Raw genomic sequence first — 19,685 nt, 5'->3', positions numbered from 1 at the left:
TCGTTTTTCTTTGGTTTTTTACCATGGAAACATTTTCCCCTCCCCAACTGCATCAGTACCTTGGCCTGAAGGTTGATTTCTTTAAAAATGGGGATACAATTTCCTAGCCTAGGCGAACCCCAAGAAACAACAAAATTAGAACTTGACGAATTTCACTGCATAATAAAAACCAGGCACATGGCAGCTAGCAGTTGACTTCTTTTGTAAACGTTTCCTTGTCACAAAGAGTAACGAGGTGCACAAAATATATTTCTTTATCTCATTTCTTGAGTTTTTTGTTTTTTGTTTTTACTTTAGAGGTTTCATTAACTTATTTTAACCGAATATCTAACAACTCATAGAACTGTGGTCAAAGATTACTTGGTATTGTTCACCGTGTTAAGTATCGATTTCCCAATCGATCAGCCTTTATATACAGCACGTGAATGTAATTAAATAGTTCCGAATCCAAAACACAAAGCACGCGACCTCAAGCGGACAAACTTTTTCACCCACAGAAAGTTCTGATGCATACGTTTTGCTTTGTGCGTTTTCACTGCGGACATGACGTAACAATGGGAAAAAACAATTGGGATGTCTACAACAGTATGAGGTGAGGTCGATTTTTATCGAAATATTTTTATTTTTTCTGAAAAGATGATAATGAATACCTGGTAATCCCTACTCTTCCCCTCGACGTAGTTCCTTCATAATCTGATGAATGGAGATTGTGCCATTGCTGTTAGAAATGTTTGCAAAATATTCGTTTTGAATTCGAAAAAAGTCACCTTTTTTGGAATCGTGATGATGCCATCGAATCCTCTATTTGGTGTCAACTTCATCATCATCATCATCATCATGCGTATCAAGGATTTAGGCCTAGCATGGCCTGTTCCTATTAGAAGTCATCGCTGAATCCTTTAAGAGGACGTCCTGGTTTTCTTTTTCCTAATGGCTTGTACTTTAAGGCTTGCTTTGGTAATCTTTCTGTTTTCATTCTTTGAACGTGTTCCATCCATCTATGTTTATATTTTTTAATTTTTTCTATTACTGGTTCTTAGTTTAATTCTTTTTTTTTTTTTTCAGAATAATTTCTTCGTTTCTTTTGTGATAAAATAGGGTATACTTTGCAGTTTTTCTCATAAACTTCATTTCTGCTGTTGTTAATCTTTGTTTGTCTTTTTGTTTTTTTTTTGTCCAGATTTCGCTTCCATACATTAAGACCGGTAGGGCTAATGCATTGTATACTTTTAGCCTGGTTTGTTTTTGAACTCGGTTTGTTTTAAATATTGAGTTAATTACACCTGTTATTTTTAAATATTTCGCAATTTTTACATTTATATCTTTTTCATTTTCATTTGGTGTCAACTTTAGGTTTGAAAAAAAAAGTCCAAAGGTTTCGAACACGCACAATAATAACTTTAAAAAAAAGAAAGTTATCTCCACCCTACAAACAAGATCTTTCTCGTTTGAAGCAGAGTGCAGTTTTACAAATAAAATACACTTTCGCTGACCAATTCAGAAATGGCTGTTTTAAGCAGCTGACCGTTACAAAAGCAGTCACCGACTGGGACGTACTCTGCTCCTCTAGCGTTTGGTCTCCAGTTTGCATCCTCATTAGCCATTTACGAATTATTTATCTGCAAAAGAAAAGCAAATAGATTTAGCGAATCCATAGATTTCCCACTGGGAAATTTTGAATCTTTCATGCATAGTAGTTCTATAAACTGCAAGTACTTTTTTTTGCACAGCATTTCTAAGAAACTTGATCGTCACTCTACCTAAGAAGTTCCATGGCATGTGGAAATATATCCGATACGTCGCAACGCATTTGAGCTGAATAGGATTGTTGGATTTTGAGAACGTAAAGCGCGAAAGAGGAAAAAAGCATGAAGCGGAAAGAAAGATGTCATATATTTGGTTCAGTGTTTTGTTTTATGTAATCTCCCGAGTTCCGATATTGTTCCGGTATTAAATGCATTTCTCACGAGGTTCGCTTTTTCAGATGCTGATCTTAAAACATATGGAACTTTACCGATTCCCTTTTATCCTGGTCATTCATCTCTTTAAGGTTGTTGTTTCCTCGAAATCCCATCGCATACGAGGCAGAGGAAACATTTCAAACCAACGAATTCGGAAATGTTTCAAAATCTTTAGACGGTATTACGAGCCTGTTGCTTTCATCGTTCACTTTTAGGCTTAACATTAATGCGAATTATGAGGATTTTAAATAGCTATTATTATTATATTTCTTATTAAATATTATAATAATTATCAAAGTATACGATATAAGTAGACTAAGCCGAGACCGTTGAGATCATTCACTACTTCTGTGGAATTATCCTGACCAGCTAACGTAGTGCCCGAGAAGTTTTGACGACATCCGATATCGTATTTGAATCGACGAACCTCCTCCAACAAAGCCGAATAGTTGTTTTCCCTCAGAAATGCAAATAACGCATCTCATTCGTATAAAAAACGGTTTCATTTAATAGAGTTTTATGCGACTTTCCACAAGAAAAGTTGTGACCCTATAGTAGGTGAGATAATCGGCCTGCTGTAGAGAGGGCAAACACGGAATTGAGCAAGCCCACTTCAGGCACGCGATAAACACGCAGTTGCTTCATATCAGATAAGGGTTTTTACAAAACATTTAAAGAGTTTTTCCAGTGTCTCCTGCCACAGTGGGATTACAGTCGGAGATCGAGCACGCTGCCCAACCAGGTTGGCAGCGTGCTCGATCTCGATTTCCCACAGAAATGAGGAATCGTTTCTGTGGGGAAAAGGAACCATTCTTTTCATTAACCAGTAGGATTTAGATTATATTTGTATTCATTAAAATTCTTTATACTCCATTCAGTATAGGAAGGAAAAACTTTTACCGCGAGCATATCAATAAAATGTCGAACTTCCGTATTTACTTTAATTCGTTCTTCATAAAACTGGTGATTGGTTTCCTCCGCATCTTCTTTTCCTCGTTTTATTTCTTTATGGATTCTCTTCCCCCCCATCTCTCTCTCTCACTCTCTCTCTTGTCTTCTATTTTCTTAGTGTATGCCTAGCGCACGCATACATTGGTGAGAGAAAGAGACGAAAAGGTATTTCTCTATTAAGAGGATTAACATTTCTCTTTGTAATTGAACAGAGCATTTCTTGGTCTCATAGAACGAAGAAAAGCACCACGTACATAATAAATGGATTTCATTAGCATGCGTGTTATGTTTGCATGCCTGAAATACGTGCTTTTAAGATTATCGAGATGATTCTGCTAAGAGGAGGAAGCATTACCTATATCAACAGCTTTTGTCGTAACCCTCCCCCGCATCGCGAATTCCTTTTGAAGTCCTGAATATTAAAAGATAATTAAATAATTTAGGCGTTTCTAAGACCTTCATAAATTCCTTCATCGAAATGAAGATAAAAAAAAAAAGAACTTCGACTGAGGGAATGTTTGCTTGGAATTTGAAAGATTTGCTTACATTTCAGACTTCTGCTCACGCTCCTCTGCCTCAACAAATTTAACCTGTTCTGAGAAGACATTAAGCTATTCGAGTAGAGAAAACGCACGTAGGAGATTCTTTTCAATCGTAATAATATTAATGGAACGCCTCTCAAAGTTAGTAGTGTTTGTTTTCTTTAATTGCAGTTCCTTTTGTTTGCATTTAATAAAATGCACTTGATCGTGATTTTTTAAACAAAGGCAAGAATTATTCCATCGTTATAACGATAACAGTGGATCATCCGAACTGCTTTCAAGAAGAGCACGCTTGGCAAACAATCAAATATTCTCTTCTTATAGATTTATAGCCATAAGCGTAACCTGTTCAAAAGTTATAAAACTGCAAGGGTACTGCTTACCGGACACCGTCTACTAACATGCAAGTTGTACAATAATGAAAAAGGGAAAAACATACTGTGCAGGAAAACAAAGATTGATTGATATCCGCCACTTACTTTAGTGACAACAGCGATTCTTAGATGGAGGTTATACTCCATCAACGATAAATTTTACATGGATGAAAGAAGTTTGTGTCCCTCTTCCTAGGCAACAGTAATTTGGCTTCGGCTGGCTTTGATTTGAATTCCACTGGGATTTGTTGAGCTCTCCTGCAGTGGAACTTAAACGTATCTTCCATAGAATGATTTCGGCTGCAGCTACATTGAATTCTAGGAAACCGACACATCGCAATGTAGAAGTGTATTTTAAAACTTCTGGATTCACTCATTAATTCAAGTAGGACTATTCTTCGTCTCACCCTGTTTCAAGTGGTTGTCTGCAGAATTATTTACATTTCATTCTAGCGTTGAGCTGCCGCCTGAGTGATTGCGATTTGCTTATGAGGAGCATCCCTCCCGATACAAGTGGGATTTTTAAATAAGATTCAAACTGTAGCGCGTTGTGGAAGTTATAGTAAGAAATCCCTGTTTTCACAAAGATAGGAAAGCAGTCATTTGGTTGGTTTCCTGCCTGCGCGATCTTACTGTTTTACATCACTTCAGATTCTAGTCAAGATAAAACTCTCCTTCGTTGTTTAACAATAACTTTTTCAGCATGAATATGTTACAGCGCAGCTTCCTCATCATCTCTTTCTCCTTTCCTCTCCGGACGCTGTTCCTCATCCGAACAACTGCTAATCCTCTACGAATTCAACATCCATCCTGAAATGGGTCAACGTCTGGGAAGATTCTCTTGAACGCTGCTCTCGAATCCGTTCAACAGAGAGCAGCTTTCTGGCACATACGTTCCCGCACGAGCATTTGTGTTGCGACAAGTTAAGAAAGGTCACGAGGCATGTTATCTACTGTTTGCGCATGTTCTCCATCCTGTGTCTTCTGCAAAGGTAAATCCTCGAATTTCCACGAGGTAAAATCCATGGCGATGGTTAAGACAGTCCAACTGAAGATGAAAAAGCCATTTTTACATTTTCATCGCCCAGATGGGATTCAGTGCGTGTGTCCGCCTTGAGGGAGGAGGAAGGATGAGTAGACTAAGTGATTGGGACATTAATAAGGAATGAGTTGCGATAATACGTGCGTGTTGCAATGAGGATCAATTACTGCACGCGGTTCACACCTTTTAGTCTTGGGAAAGTTATGAACGGGAATGGAATTTGATAAACGGAGGATTGTTTCAAATTAATGGGAATTCACCTGGAAATTGAAACGGTTCGGACATTGTGAAGGGGAAAAAAGATTTTAGTTCGCCCTAGTCTTGCAATAAATTTTAGGATTCGAAGAGTTCTTCGCATTTAAAAGTAAAAAGGGATTGTGCTAACAGGAAACTTGGGAAATGGTCCTCGCAGGTGTAAATTGTTTCTCTCGCATTCTTGGTGATATTTTTCAACGGTTTGCTTATTTCATTTCCTATAAGTTGGGAGTCAAAAAAGGTACAACGACATTCCGTTCTTTTCGATTGTTATTTCCGGAATTTCATTTTCATTCCGCACAAAAAAGAACAAATGAACCCATTCTTGCTATTTCCGTTTCTTCGTTTATTTATTTGCACTGATAAACTTCTGAGAGCTTTTCGAAGTCACATCGAAGTAAAACTAACCAAACAGAAGTAAAATAATCTTTGCGGTTATTATTATTCTAAAAAAAATGAAAGCTGCTGTTTGTAAGCACACCGAAAAGCAAAAATAGGAACGTTTTAACCTGTTGTAATCCGTGAAGAGGCTGAAGTACTCGACGAAACAGCAAAACCTCCAGCAAGAACTTATTCCTCGGGTTGACTTCAGAAATGGCTTCATGAAGTGATGCTAGACTACGGGTGGACGAGAAATTTAAATACTCCACGTGTCTGACATCGGGAGGGGTTGGAAGATTCAACCAATAGCAGAAGAGCTTTTAGTAGAGACCAGAATAATACGTAAGAGAAATTTCTTTTAGGAATGGTAAAAGTTCACCGAAAGTTTTGAGAAAAACGACGCGAATTGTGGCAATTCCAACTTGGCGCAATTTGCGATATGCAAGAGAAAACATTTGCAGCGTACCTGCTGTTTAGAGGAACTCCCTCATGCGTTAGCCACAGAGATCGATACCTTTACAGTGAAAACGGGAAGCAGCAAACATTTTTTAACGTCACTATCATGGACGGTCGCTGCCTCTTTCCTTCCTATCAGCTTCGGGAGTTTTTTTTTTGTTTTGTTAATTCGTTTCTTTCGGTGTTTGTTTTGGACTATTTCCAAGGCTTCTTACTGTGATTACGTTAACGTACCAATTTTTATATCACTGCACCGTGACTATTTGAATTCCCCGTATAACAATGAAGGAAATATCAGTAGTTATTAGTCACATTGCCATGGCGTAAACTTTGTTCGGTAAACAAACTAGAATTTCTAATTGAGGTCAGTATTTCCTGAGGAAAAAAAGCAGGGTCGTCTATATCCACTTGATACATCACTGTTTGTCATTTTTCACTCGATGTGAAGTGATTTATCGTGCCTAATATCATAAAATATGATGGACTAGTGATGGACTATTTGAAGCAATGAGACGCTGTGCATTTTTTCTTCAAGAAAAAAAAATCTGAATTGATAAGCTAATGGCTTACATATCAGATGTTGCCAAATCGAGTTCTGTGGCGATCAGATTTTTATTTATAATATATTTTCATTATTACTCTAATCACTGCGTATAATAAAAGTTTCTTTTATCGACTAAGGCGGATGTGACGTCACGCTTCCGTGTTTCATAGCAACAGTGGATTCTGTTCATGAGCAGTTTCCGATGTTATTCAAAACAGGACGTCGATAACTTAAGTTATTTACGGGTATATTTAGTTATTTTTTACTCGAAGACTGATGATTGCAAGTAATTTACATAGAATCGAAACCTGTCAAGTCTAAGTTAGTAATGCTGATTTCAAAGATAATACACTTTTTTTTTAAAGACAATCTTATTTTGTCTTTAAATAGCTCATCTCTTTCTTATGTGATTGAGCATAGCTGTAAATATTTATCAGTTTCAATTTTTTTTAAAAAAAACCAATAGCAATCTGCCATGTTAACACGCTAGTATTTTCGGAACTACCTTTACATCTCTTTTATATGCTGGTGAAATCTTTCCTTCTGATATTCGGTCACTGGACCAACATACTTACAGAAATACACTTTTCCGGCGCAAGAAATGAACCTTCTCGCTCATATTCGCATTTATTTTTTCCAGTTTTCTGGAGCATAATTTCAAGTGTACTTTGGAAATCGGGATCTTTTGGTTCCGAAGAAATTTTTCTTACATTTTGGAAATTAATCATCAGATGCATCAAATACACGTGCTGCCCAACCACATATCACAATCTGATTGGCCGTCAGTAAGTTCCGATCTGAATCCGCTGGACTTCCAATTGTGGTCGGGGCTTGAGAGAGGAGCCTGCAAGAAATAGCATCGCCAAGCTAAAGGTGGATTTGGAGCGAGCAGTAGCAGCGATTTCGTCGGATGTTGTGCATGCCGCCATCGATACGTGGTCTCGCAGACTTCGGGTGTGCGTTAAGGCAATTCGAACATCGAGTGCTGCTACATGCAGTTATACACGTGCGTGGTTTGTGTGTGCTGAAAGCTGTAAATGATTTACTGATATATTAATGGTTTATACGCTGTTCATGTTATAGTAGTATTTATGGCTATTGTTCAACTAATCTTTATTCATTTCTTAGAAGGGGTAGCAAAATACTTTATTTAGATATATTCATGGACGATTAATTTTGAGACTGAAAAGAGAGATTCTTGTATCGCTGCTTTCTTTTGCACCCTTTCTACTAATCCCTATTATACCTGATGAGACGACGGGCTCTTCTCCCCAGGTCTAGAATGTTCTTCTGTGGTACCATTTTTACAATCAAATCCAAATTGTGAGCGGTATAAGCGTGTGGGTGAGCTGAGGGTATCGCATAAGAAGAAATTTTCTACTTTACGGATCGAACAGTACTTTTCATGCTACTTCAATTCTCCAATGAGCAGGAGGTTAGGATGATGGCTTGACATGGGATGATGAAATTCATCTACCACGTAAAAACATTTCAAAAGCACATCTGAACATGCAGACTGTTGGTACACCCACTCGACAGAGGCTGATGGAACATTCCGTAATAAACCGATTATCTAATTTGGCAGTATTGAGCACGTGTTATGTGTGTAATGCATTTAAAAACAACTTTTAAATATTAATAAAAATAAAAATAATGGGAGAGAATGAATGATAAGGAGAAGAAAAGCTAAGAAATATATATATAATAAAAAACGATTTCAAAACTGATACAAAATGCCCAAAATAAACGATCCATACGCAAAAATTCCGATTCATTTATTGTTCAAGAATATAACGAGAAATGTTCTACTTCGAAATGCATCTCTTTAGGGTTGTGTGCTGTCATTCCCGATAATTTTTCGTCGAAAATCGTCTAAAACAAGGTTTACGCACAAACTTTGTTAACGGCTCCTTTCATGCATACAATGAATATTAAACTAAGTTATGCGTACATTCTGTACAGGAAGAGCGTTCAATTATTCACACTACATTAACAAATAGCTTGCTTGGTGTTCGGATTAAATCACGTAATTAGCTTACTGCGATGACGCATCTGCACGACGATGTGATTCTACTGCGTTATAACTACGAAGGTAGTCGCTCGGTGATCATTCATTCGCAGCGCTAAGTTTCGTATCGTTTGAAGTTCGTTTGCTTCGCAATATTCTCAACAAAGAATTCTATTTCTTTATAGTTTTCGAAATATTGGGTTGGGGGATCGACGTTGAGTGGACATTAAAGAGAACGAATACCGCTGGGTCTGTTGTGTAACTGTAGGGGGCGCCAGATGACAGAGCGGCGCTGGTATTTCTAATACGACGTATTTCATAGTGAAAACAGCTGCGCGGTTAGAAGCGAGGGGGACAGCGAAACCATCTCGTTAAAAATAAACGATATTTTTGGAACGCAGCACGCGTGCCAAAAAATTAGTTGGGTCATTAATTGCACGTTTTTTTCGCGTGTGTCTGCTTTTTTAAGAAAACCCTTTCTTTTCAACTGTCGCGCGTAATTCTAGTTCTTAACAAAGAAGAGTAAACAGATATTCCGGTGGCTGAAACAAACATTTCAAATATCGTAGTGGATGCATCGATATTCCGATATAAAGATCGATCCTTTCTGGAAAATACATTTTTCCTGTACTTTTTTAAACGAGAGGGCGCAACTGTTCGATGACGAGAAGGCACTTCGTAACAATCGTCAAGGTGCGATTCTCTCCTATTTTAGGGGGAAAATATTTTGAGAAGGGTTTAATTTTTATAGCAAAGTGCAGAATAAAAGAAGATTAAGCTCATGTCTGAATCGGCTGTGAAACTTTTTTTTTCCTATCTAGTGGCAGAGTTTTTAGCACGTGAAAATTGAGAGGCAATTCTGCTCCACGTTTACTTGCTAAAATGACAACTGCAGAATTACCTCAGTTCACGTGATATTTTCCTCGACTCCATCCATCGCCAAGTCCTTCAAAATACGGAGGCGCCATCTTTCGACATTTATTCGATGAATTCCATGAAATCCCACTCCACACGCAATTTTTCCAGAAATGAAATAGGGCTTCAGTCTATTTTTCTTTATTTGTTTCCCGCAGTTAGCGGTCGTCATTTTAGCCTTCTTTCGTCGACTTTTAGATGCTACTTTGTTTATGGTATTTCTTTGGAGACTTGCACCGATCGGGATCGGATTAGTGAAACTGCTCGTTGCCAAGTTAAAACAAGCTTCTTCCGTGCTATCTACTGAATGCGATGTCGCCATTATTCATTTGATCACGTGGATTTCGTTCATTCTGCCTATTTAAATACAGAAAATACTAATTCACTTCTGCGCAAATCAGTCGGAGTATCTCGATTGGCTTCGTCGAAATAATTTTATATTACTGAGAGTAAAGGAATTGAAGATTGCATCGACAAAACAAGTCCAAGAAAATCGTTTATGAGGGAGGGGAAGAGAAGAACTGTTCGAGAAAAAGACCAAAAAAGTCGAAGAGACTAAACAACGTACGTCATGAGGGGGAAATGTGGTCTTAACGTTTGTGAGGCCGATTTGCTTTTGAAACTGCTATCAGGAAAGACATCTTCAAGGAAAAAACTTTATCCTGGATGAATTGGAATACGAAACCCAAAAAGCTGTTGTGATGGTGTCACAACATTATGGAAATAAGAGACGATCTGATATGAATTTCATCTAATGTATCTATCAATCACAGTTGGCCTTCTGCGTTCACTCAATCTCAAGCTAATTTTGCAATCGGTTTAGTGTTATCTTCGCGAATTTCCATTCCCAACTCACACGCTTTCACTTTATTTTCCAGTCTCAACATCCTATTTCATCTTGTTGTCCAGTTTTATTCCCTCTTCTTTTGAATATTTGTTTTCTGCACTTTTTTTACTTCTCCACGATGAGTTTTCCTCTTTTCTTCAGAAAATGCAAATTCTTCGCTCTTCACATTTTTTTTTTTGCTGCACTTTGCGTCTAAAATGTAAGATTTTCCCCTTTAATTTGATATCTAAAACGATTAAACGATGACAGCATTAAATGAATATTTGAGCATTAAAATCTTTGTCATTTTCACAATCTGATCAGAATCCTTGTACTATTTTATTTTCCAGAATTCGTCAGATGCTCAGCTTTTGCAAATAATATTTGTTATTTTAATTATTAAAATAAAGTAAAGCGGAAATAAAATATAAAATCCATTTAACGGGGATTATTGGCGGGATAGCTTTTCATTAAAAAATGCAAACGTGTTATGTTTAGAACGAAAATAACGAAAAAGTACTACACAATCAACTACGATGTATCCAAGCAGAGTAGCCTAAGTATCCATCCGCCTTTTGTTTGAAAGATCTAGGTTCGAATCCGGTCTAGAAGGCAGGCACAAAAAACTGTATAAGAGATGTTCAGTTTAAGGGAGGTTAACTCTCAAAGAGGTGGAAAGTTTTTTGCCACTCGCAAATGCGGGTGTTTATCCCGGAACACCAGCGATTCCAACATAATCCCAAAGGTCTCTTTTGTCTTAGTTGCTTTGAAAGTGAACAATAACCACAGCGTAATTAAACCTGCATCATATTTGTTTATTGCGCTTAAAAATCAGACAAATGATGACATATTTTTCTGCTGTTTTTTTTCCTTTTCTTTTCCCCCTTCTTGGATAATTTTTGGTTTCCGTCACCCGCAAACAATATAGCTTCAGGTCATTTTTTTTCTTCGTACGTTGCGATATCGTTGTTCTTAGACCAGCGCTTCGGAAGCATCCCTAGCAGCATTGTACATCTGCGCTTTTTCATTTTTTCCCCTTAGGATAAAGAACACGGTGCCAGTGCGACTTATTTCTCGCACTACAACACAAATTTGCTGAGGATGTGAGGGATTTCTTTTAACTTTTTTTCCCCCGGACATGTCTTTCTGCGACATGTGGAAGCAATTTCGTGTCCAACTATGATATTTTCTCTTGCTGCACGTGTTTCTCCACCCATCCGTCCATCAGTAGCGAGGTTATCAGCGATACGAAATTTCACATAACGTTACCACCGTGTGCAAGGTTTTTTTTCTCTCCTCGGACACAACCTTACAAAGATTTTGACATAGGAAAAGAATAAGTCAGAATCATAAATATCCTAAATAATTCTTTGGCTGCTCTATTTTGTGACTCACATTCCCGGCTGCGTAGCCATGCTTTTACTGTGAACTCTTATAAATTTGCATCGATATTGACACCTAAATAATTGGTTGTCATCGAACGCACAATAATCTAACGAGATATTTTGTGTTGAGAGGAACGAAATGGTAGTAAAATTATATTGAGAAAGATATGCGGAAAAAGTGTGGCAGTCATCTGAAATTTCGTATTCATCTCGTACTAGTTCTTATTTTTAAATTTGCCTTTTATAAGCATCGTCAGCAGACACAATTCGAGATATTCTGACCGAAGTTATTTCTGTAATTTACTATGGAATAACATGGATAGTAATACGTTTGTTTCCAACTTATTGCATATTCCAATAAGTTCCAATAACGGCGCTCGTTTCATGAATGTGCTAATTGAAATAAGGTATAAAGTTTCGTGATGAATTGCCAACATCATTTATTCTAGTTTTCCATTACATTTCCCGTCATCCTTTGCTTCTAATGAGAATAAGTAAAGATCTTCCTTCCTTTTATTTTTTTTCCAAAACGAAAGTTGAAAACAGAATCTACATGTCAATTTTCCTCAACAAGATATGAAGTACAAAATAAATAAATAAAAACGACAACATGCGAGAAAACGATATGCAATAGATTGAGATGACTTCCTATATTAAAAAATAAGTTTTAAAAATCTGGCTAGGTTAAAAAATATAGCAAATAATCAGAATTTAAACTGACTTCATTGTTATGTTTTTATTGCAAAGGACAATTTTCTGTTCACAAATCGTTTTTATATTTTTGAACACATTTTACGATTAAAATTTATTTATTATGACGAGTGCGTTCCTACCTTTCTCGCAATTGGTGCCCGTGTATCCTAGTAAACAATGACAGTAAAAAGAATCAAATTTCGGGAAGCAGGTGCCGCCATGCGTGCAAGGGTTGTCTAGGCACGGGTGATTGCAGTTGACGATATTTACTCCAGACAGCGCCTGTTCCAGCAACTTTACAGGTCTTCCATTAATCGATACCTATTTTGAAAAAAGATTGTATATTGGACATCTTTTAAGAGCCCTCTTAACGGCGATAGAAAAGCACTACAAATATATTCATAGTTAAGATATACCAGGAAAAAAAAAACTGAGGAGAATTTGAAAGAAAGTAATTAATTTTTTGACGTATGAGTATTCTCATAACGCAGGCTATGACGTACTTTCATAAAAGGAAAGAAATGTTTTTCGTCGACCTATCTTTTTTATGTTTATACGAGACCTTTACCGTAACTTCTTAAGGTATGTAAAGTTTCTTTAGAATAATAATAAGTGAAGTTAATGGCATGGTTTTTTCTTTAAAAATTTCCCCATCCTCTCTTTCATCATCCGCTTAGTCAGCTGCAGGCGAAGATACATCACCTCTCCATTGTCTGGCTAGATGAGTGTAGACTTAAACAGTCTAAAATAATATTTTTTCCGTTGCTTTTAGACATTTACGTGATACACATAGCACATTGCTGTGTATCACTTACACAGCATCTGGTAAGCATCTGGCGTGAGCTTTATTAAGCTAAAGGGATGACCGACAGAGTAATAATATGCGCTGTCTGTTAACATCTTCCTGAAACTATATTACAGTTATTATAATAATAATAATAGGAGGTAAAATGTATATGGATGAGGGATGGGTTGATTACGCTCTACTGCAGTCATGTGACATTCTTTTCAGTTCTATTAAATAAGTCATTTTGCCTCTTTACAAAGCTTTAATGCGATCGCACCTGGATTAAAGTGCGCAATTTTGATCTCCTGGTTTCGTAGCCATAAAAACAAAGCTGTGGAAAGGGCGAAAGGAAGAGTTGGAAAGATCACAACGGGATTATGGAATGCTCAAGGCGACCAAAATTAAAGTATCCCAGTTTAAAGTCTTGTGGAGCGCTATTCAGTGATCTAAATGCTGCAAACCACTTTCTTTTTCTCTCAGATGTCGCACGAGGTATTCCTGAAGGTGTCGCAGCATTTGGATCACTGGATGGTGCTCGCTCCAGAAGGCCTTAAACAGAGAGAGTCTTCAATTGTGATCGCTCTGTGGATTATGGGGGGGGGGCAGATTGAGATTGTCTCGATATACTGATGTCCCTGCTAGTGTCTTTGCAGACACTAGAAGAGAGAGAGAGAGAGAGAGAGAGAGAGAGAGAGAGAGAGAGAGAGAGAGAGAGAGAGAGAGCTGGATGATGTGATAGAAGCTTCCTAATGAGTGTTATAAGATATTATCTTTTTCCTTATAAGGAAGGCGAAGACAGAGAGAACACGGTGACACTCAAGTTTATGCGCGTTTAAGGAAGGAATAAGATGGACCGAGACGTTTCTTTCACGGGGGAGTCCGTGATGGAACAGTTTGAAGTGATGAGTGGATTTTGTGCGATTGAGTTTAAGAGAAGGTATGACCTTCTTAAACCGGCGTAAGTGATATGACCTCCTTCGATGACCTCCCCGGAGGTCTGATAATGATCCACAGTTTTATTATAGCAGAGCAGTGTTGAAATCAAATCCTACAGAATATATTAAAATGTAAAAGGAAAAGGTTTTCGCTGTTCTCTCTTTCTTTAAAGAAACGAGAGTTTCATTTAAGAAAAAAAATGCCTATTTTTTATCGTTTATTTATTGAAAGATGGTGGTGGTGGTAGTTTTTTCTTTCTCTCCGACAAAATACGCCGTTGAATATGCATGAAGAAAGATAAAGAAACGAAAAAAATATAGAAATAAAATCCAGGGCATTAGTGACGCATAAAGTAATCACTAAGACATTCACTCACGTCTACTCTTTGCATCCTGTGAAGAAAATATTTGAAAAAATGTTTGCACTTATTGAGATATAAAAGCAAAAATACACAAAGGATCAGAAATAATTAAGTGTTTAATCTTCTTTCTTCGAGTTTCTGGTAGTCATCTTATCACTTCGTGAGTAAAAGAAAAGAGTTAATTGTCTTTGCAATCACCTGAAACATTACATCGCTAGCAGTAATAAGATTAAAGAGTGGTATTGTTTAGCGAAGTTAATGGAACTAATATAATTGTTTCACGGAGGAAAATTTTACGTCTAATTGCTGCAAAACGTTTTCTTATTCAGCAAAGAATGCTCGCAATAATGAGCCTTTCGGTTTGTTGGGATTGCGAGTAAAGTTGGGCCTTACTGGCTGATTCTACTTTTCACCGCAAGATATTGAAATCGATAATTAATTAAAAACAGAATACTGTTTCCCTGTTCGGAGTCGCTGCAAACCGATATTCAGGTAATTACTACGGCACTTTGCCGTAATGGCTTCCTGTTTGCGAAAACAATGTGAATTGGGAAAAACTTTGTCGATTCGAGTGTGGCATCGGCAAAGCAATGACAAGACTACAAGAAGATACTTTTCTTCGATGCAAAAATACGTGAAGTCTGTGGGATGAACAGGAAATTTGAAGAAACATCTGCCATTATGAAAATACTGTGAGTAAGAAGCAGTTTTGATGGCCAAAATAAATGCTCCCTTGATTTTTCAAGGGTTTAATGAAGGTGCACCGTGCTAACCTTTCCTGTATGAAAAGCAGACTTCGGCGCGCATAACCGGCTAGAATATTTTTCCTTCTTTTTTTGCAATCAAAAATTAAAATTCTATAGGAATCGCGTTTCCAAAGTGTATTTCCTTCACTAACTCTGACAATGCACCTACTAATTGAAAGTGGATCGCATATCTGTGGTATAAATTCCGCTCAAAAGTAAACCGTTTGGAAGTCATGTTGAACATCTTGCTAACGAACGAGGTCGGGTCCTGCTGACGTTGTTGATATTAAATGGTGAAGAATCTTGACCATGGATTTTCATTCAGAGGTAAGTTAGCCACTCTTGTATGTAAATAACAGGATTATTTTCTCTCTGAAGTGACATTTTTTCCCCACCGGAAATTCAGTTTTTTTTTGTTCCCCTCAAACAGGCAAACCCCCAGAAGAACATACTCAATTAACTCTCATAATTCACTGACGCTACATCTTTAGTTTCTTCGAGGGTAATTAAAAAAAAAAAATGTTGTTCACGTACTGACGTAGCAAGTTGTGGATAGCACCAGTCGACTCATGTTACAAAAGTCCAGCTGTTTGTTGTTTCATTTTTCATTTTTTTTTTTTTCAGGTGCATTTCCAGAACTTTTGAAAATAACATTAAAAATCGAAAACTTTAAATTGTCATCGTGAATTGCTATAAAACGAGTAAGAAATAATTATAATAATTATTACATTTCGTATCATTGCAAATTGAAACAGAACTGTTTAGGACTTTTGCGCTGTCGACAGTTTATTTCCCTCGTAGCCTATAATTCTGTATCGCTTCGAATCGTTCTGTCTAATTTTAATAATCAATGTTATTTTAATAATCAATGTTATTATATATTTTCCCAAAAGAGTCTAAATGTGAATGGCAGATTCACCAACCAAACTGATTTTGCTTCGCTTTTAATCAAGATTTGGGTATTTGAACATCGAAAGGATCGTGATCGAGTGAAATGTTCATGGAAATAAAGCGAAAACAAACAGAAACCCAACGAGAAGTGGCGTCACGTAACACCGAGGTAAACAGAAGTTTAGATTCAGAGTGAGAAAAAAAAGGAAGCTTTTTGTTTCAAGTGTGCGGAGACGATAAGAGTCAAACGATGTTCCTGTTGTCAAAGCATAAAGGCGTCGGCATTAATATAAACGCAATTTATTTTCTTGTTTCGGTATTCTTTAATGATCGAATAAATGTGGGTCCGAATCTCTAAAGGTAAGATATGATGTTAATCAGATTTCGAAAGCGTCTTGTATTAAAGGGTTCTTGGTTTGCGCGCTTCTAAGGAATTTATTGCTCTCCTTTACCTTTATGAAACAGTAAATTTATTCCATTGAGTATCCTTGAACAGCTACTTATTACGAGCAAAAGCCCTTGGGATTATGCAGAAGTACTTCGTTTCCGCTGTCACCGAAATTGTATCTTTGCGTGTCGAATATCACGCGAAATATCCCTCCCGTTCACGAGAGATAAAAAAAAAAAAAAATCGATAGACTTGTTAGGAGTGGGACAGTGTTGATGACAACCGCTCAACGATCAAAATGGCATCTGTTACGATGGCGGAGCTTCTTTTACGGCGCAGGTCAAAAGGGAAATACATGCGGAGCGTTTTCATTTTAGATTGAACTTGTTTTTTTAAATGATTCCGTAGCAAGCAACGTACACGTGACTTCGTTCATTTCTTTATTTTCATTTTTTAAACGATCGCATAACATTCTTCCGTTGATTCGGTAAGCGATTCTATAATGTTGTGAAATATTTGCCTTAAGAAAAAATGCGCCAGCGCCGACTAGCGCTGTACTTCGTACAGGAGTTTATTTTAAGGAATTTCAAATTCTTAAAGAAAAACAAAATAATTTCAGTTTCACTTTTTCGAGGGTAAAGATGTTCAATGCGTTTTGGGGGGAAAGCACGTATTTTGTTATCAGTAAACGATACGAGCAAAAATAAATATCCAAATAAATGACCATTTTCTTCGAAGTTTATTATTAAGCAAACATGAAATATTCAAGTAGAAGTGTAAAGCATTGGATTTTCAGTTTGAAGTCAGAAAGAATAAAAAAAAACATCAAAAGCGACAATGCTGTCCCTCTCTATATAATAAAATAGTTTCGCAATATGCTTCCTTGTTTCTATGGCAATGATACGTTAAGTGCGTCATGTTTCTTAATATAACAATGAAGGTTTTTTTCGACAATGTCCCTGTAGCTCTGTGAAATGTCGTTTGTCGTTTGAAACGTCGCATACTGCTAGACCGCCAGATGAAAGACCATTGTACGTTAGATTATACTCTCCCACTACAGGAACATTTGTAGACTTTTTTCCAGCTGGTTTACTAAATTACTCGATCATTGTCACAGGAAATAGGGTTTTCCTTGCTGAAACTAAGGTTTTAACAACAGCGCATTATATATACGAGTATCCCCGATATACGAATATATCTTTGGGTACCCCATCGTATATATTATCTTGTTCTAGAGACCAAACATAGTTTTAAATTCCATCTCAAGTTTCTACAAGTTTAGTTCCTGACAATAAATTATAATAAAAGCAATATTCTGATTTTCATCCTTATTTTATGACACTTCCCATAATGCCATGCGTTATATGAAAGGCGTCGTATAACAAGAACGTGTGTTTCTGTAACCGATTTGATGGTACACAATAAAGTAAAATTTATTACAAATCTGACTTTCGTATCCTCAAAGATTTAGACCGCTTTCTTTTACTCTTCGCGACTGGTCGTCTCAATCCGGGCATGGAAAGCGATCTTCTACTCTTTCGAAGATAATTTCACAAAAGACTTTTTACGTTTCAAAATTTCCCGAAATGTAAAGATTATCGAATTTGAATAAACTAACAAAGGATTTGTGCTTCGTTGCTTAAAGCTTTTTTTTTTTGTTTGTTTTATCCAAAGAGAAAGAAAGGGTGTTTGATCCCATTCGCTTTAAGTGCTTTCTCGTAATCCTGTTACTTATTTTATCGCGCATTTCTTGTATTAAAAGATTCTGCGTTTTTTGTACAACAGAAGGTTTTAATATTACTTTCATTAACCCTCCAAAAAAGAAGCGAAAGTAAATTGTCTTGTTCTCGATTTAAATGTAGTCATACCACAAGAAGTCTTGAGATTAATATGCCATTATACGTAAGTATTTTGCTTGTCTGCTGAAAAATAAGTATTTCTTTCTTTTCGTTGTCTTTTTCAAAAATAATGCTTTTCTCGGTGTCAGCTGGTGATTTGGTAAACCATAAACGCAATCTTTAAATAGTAAAAACAGATCAGAGGTGATTGGAATCGACTGCGTAACGAATTTTCATAAAAAAAAAGGATGGACCCAGGAATTATCACGTGGTCTGGGAAAGAGAGCAGTGTCAGAGCTTGGGATGTCATAAAAATGTGTTCTAAACAGATTACAATACCATCGTAATGATGCGCAATTATCTAGAACGACTTTTAACGCAAGAGGTTTTAGAGACGAACAAAAGAAGGTTTATCGATTTTTATGAATAAGAATAGAATGATCAATACGGTTAAAAAGTCAGTTAACATTCTTGCATGTATTGCATTACTATTACTAGTTCCTTTTGCAACATATAATTTTGTTTCTATTCAAATTAATTTTACTATTTAAACATTTTGTTTAAACCAAAATGTTTTCTTAAACTCAAAAATTGAATTTGAAAGTCGATATGAGGAAGCTCATTTAATTTGTTCAACTCTGCACGTAAGATAAACACAAGTTCCTAAGCATAGGTGGCGCGTGTGCAATTATAATAATAAAAACATTGAAGTAAACAGCACACGAACTAGAAAAGTCGGCTGGCTAATTAAGCCAGAAAAAACGACGATCTCACGTCACCCAACCGTGCCAAGTTGATTAAACAAAAATGCTCTTAAATAACAATGAAAAAAATTGAAGTTTTCCAATTGTTGGCCAGACTTGCCTAAAAAGTTTCCGTTAATTTAATTTTTTGAAGTCTGTCTTATGCTTTTGCTTTACTGGCAATTCGAATTATTTGTAGTTCGAGTGTTCCGTTGCTTTTTTCCGCGGCTAGAGCGATGTTCGGAGTGGATTTTTATCAACGCATCCTGTCTTTATTTTCTTTATGAATAAAATATTTACACCTAGATAAGAAGGTCTTCTATTCTTCCACTAGAAAAAAGTAACTGTTTTTCTTTATTGGTTTGGTGGCCATCGTGCTTAGTGCACCGTTTGCATTTTTTATGCAACTTGCAGCGAGTATCGTTTATTTCTTAGGTCTTCATTTTATTTGATTCTGAAACACGCCATGCAATTTTATTACCACATAATCGCAAAATGAGGTTTTATTATCGAAAAAAGCGTTTTCGATTACCAAAACAGACATTACGAAGAATGTCAACTGCAGTATTGTGTGTTTATTACTTTTCTTTTCGTTCTGCAGTTAATTCTAATTCTTTTCTGTATGCATCGACGGAAAATGATTGTATAAATTTTAAAGGCTT

At 36.7% G+C, this 19,685-nt stretch overlaps 1 protein-coding gene across 1 annotated transcript in view; it reads right to left on the bottom strand.

Moving 5' to 3' along the window:
• Positions 1-19,685, bottom strand: part of LOC150108756 (pikachurin-like) — a 172,548-nt gene that overhangs the window by 6,728 nt on the left and 146,135 nt on the right. Inside the window, exon 10 of the mRNA XM_090390518.1 lies at positions 12,474-12,654. Coding sequence (XP_090246644.1) covers positions 12,474-12,654 — 181 coding nt within the window. The remainder of the gene's footprint in view (positions 1-12,473; positions 12,655-19,685) is intronic.

Source organism: Typopeltis vanoorti, chromosome 3 (genome assembly GCF_054136105.1).
Source record: "Typopeltis vanoorti isolate ZY-2024b chromosome 3, IOZ_Tvanoo_1.0, whole genome shotgun sequence".
Taxonomy (NCBI): domain Eukaryota; kingdom Metazoa; phylum Arthropoda; class Arachnida; order Uropygi; family Thelyphonidae; genus Typopeltis; species Typopeltis vanoorti.
This window is presented reverse-complemented; position numbering and strand designations above follow the sequence as displayed.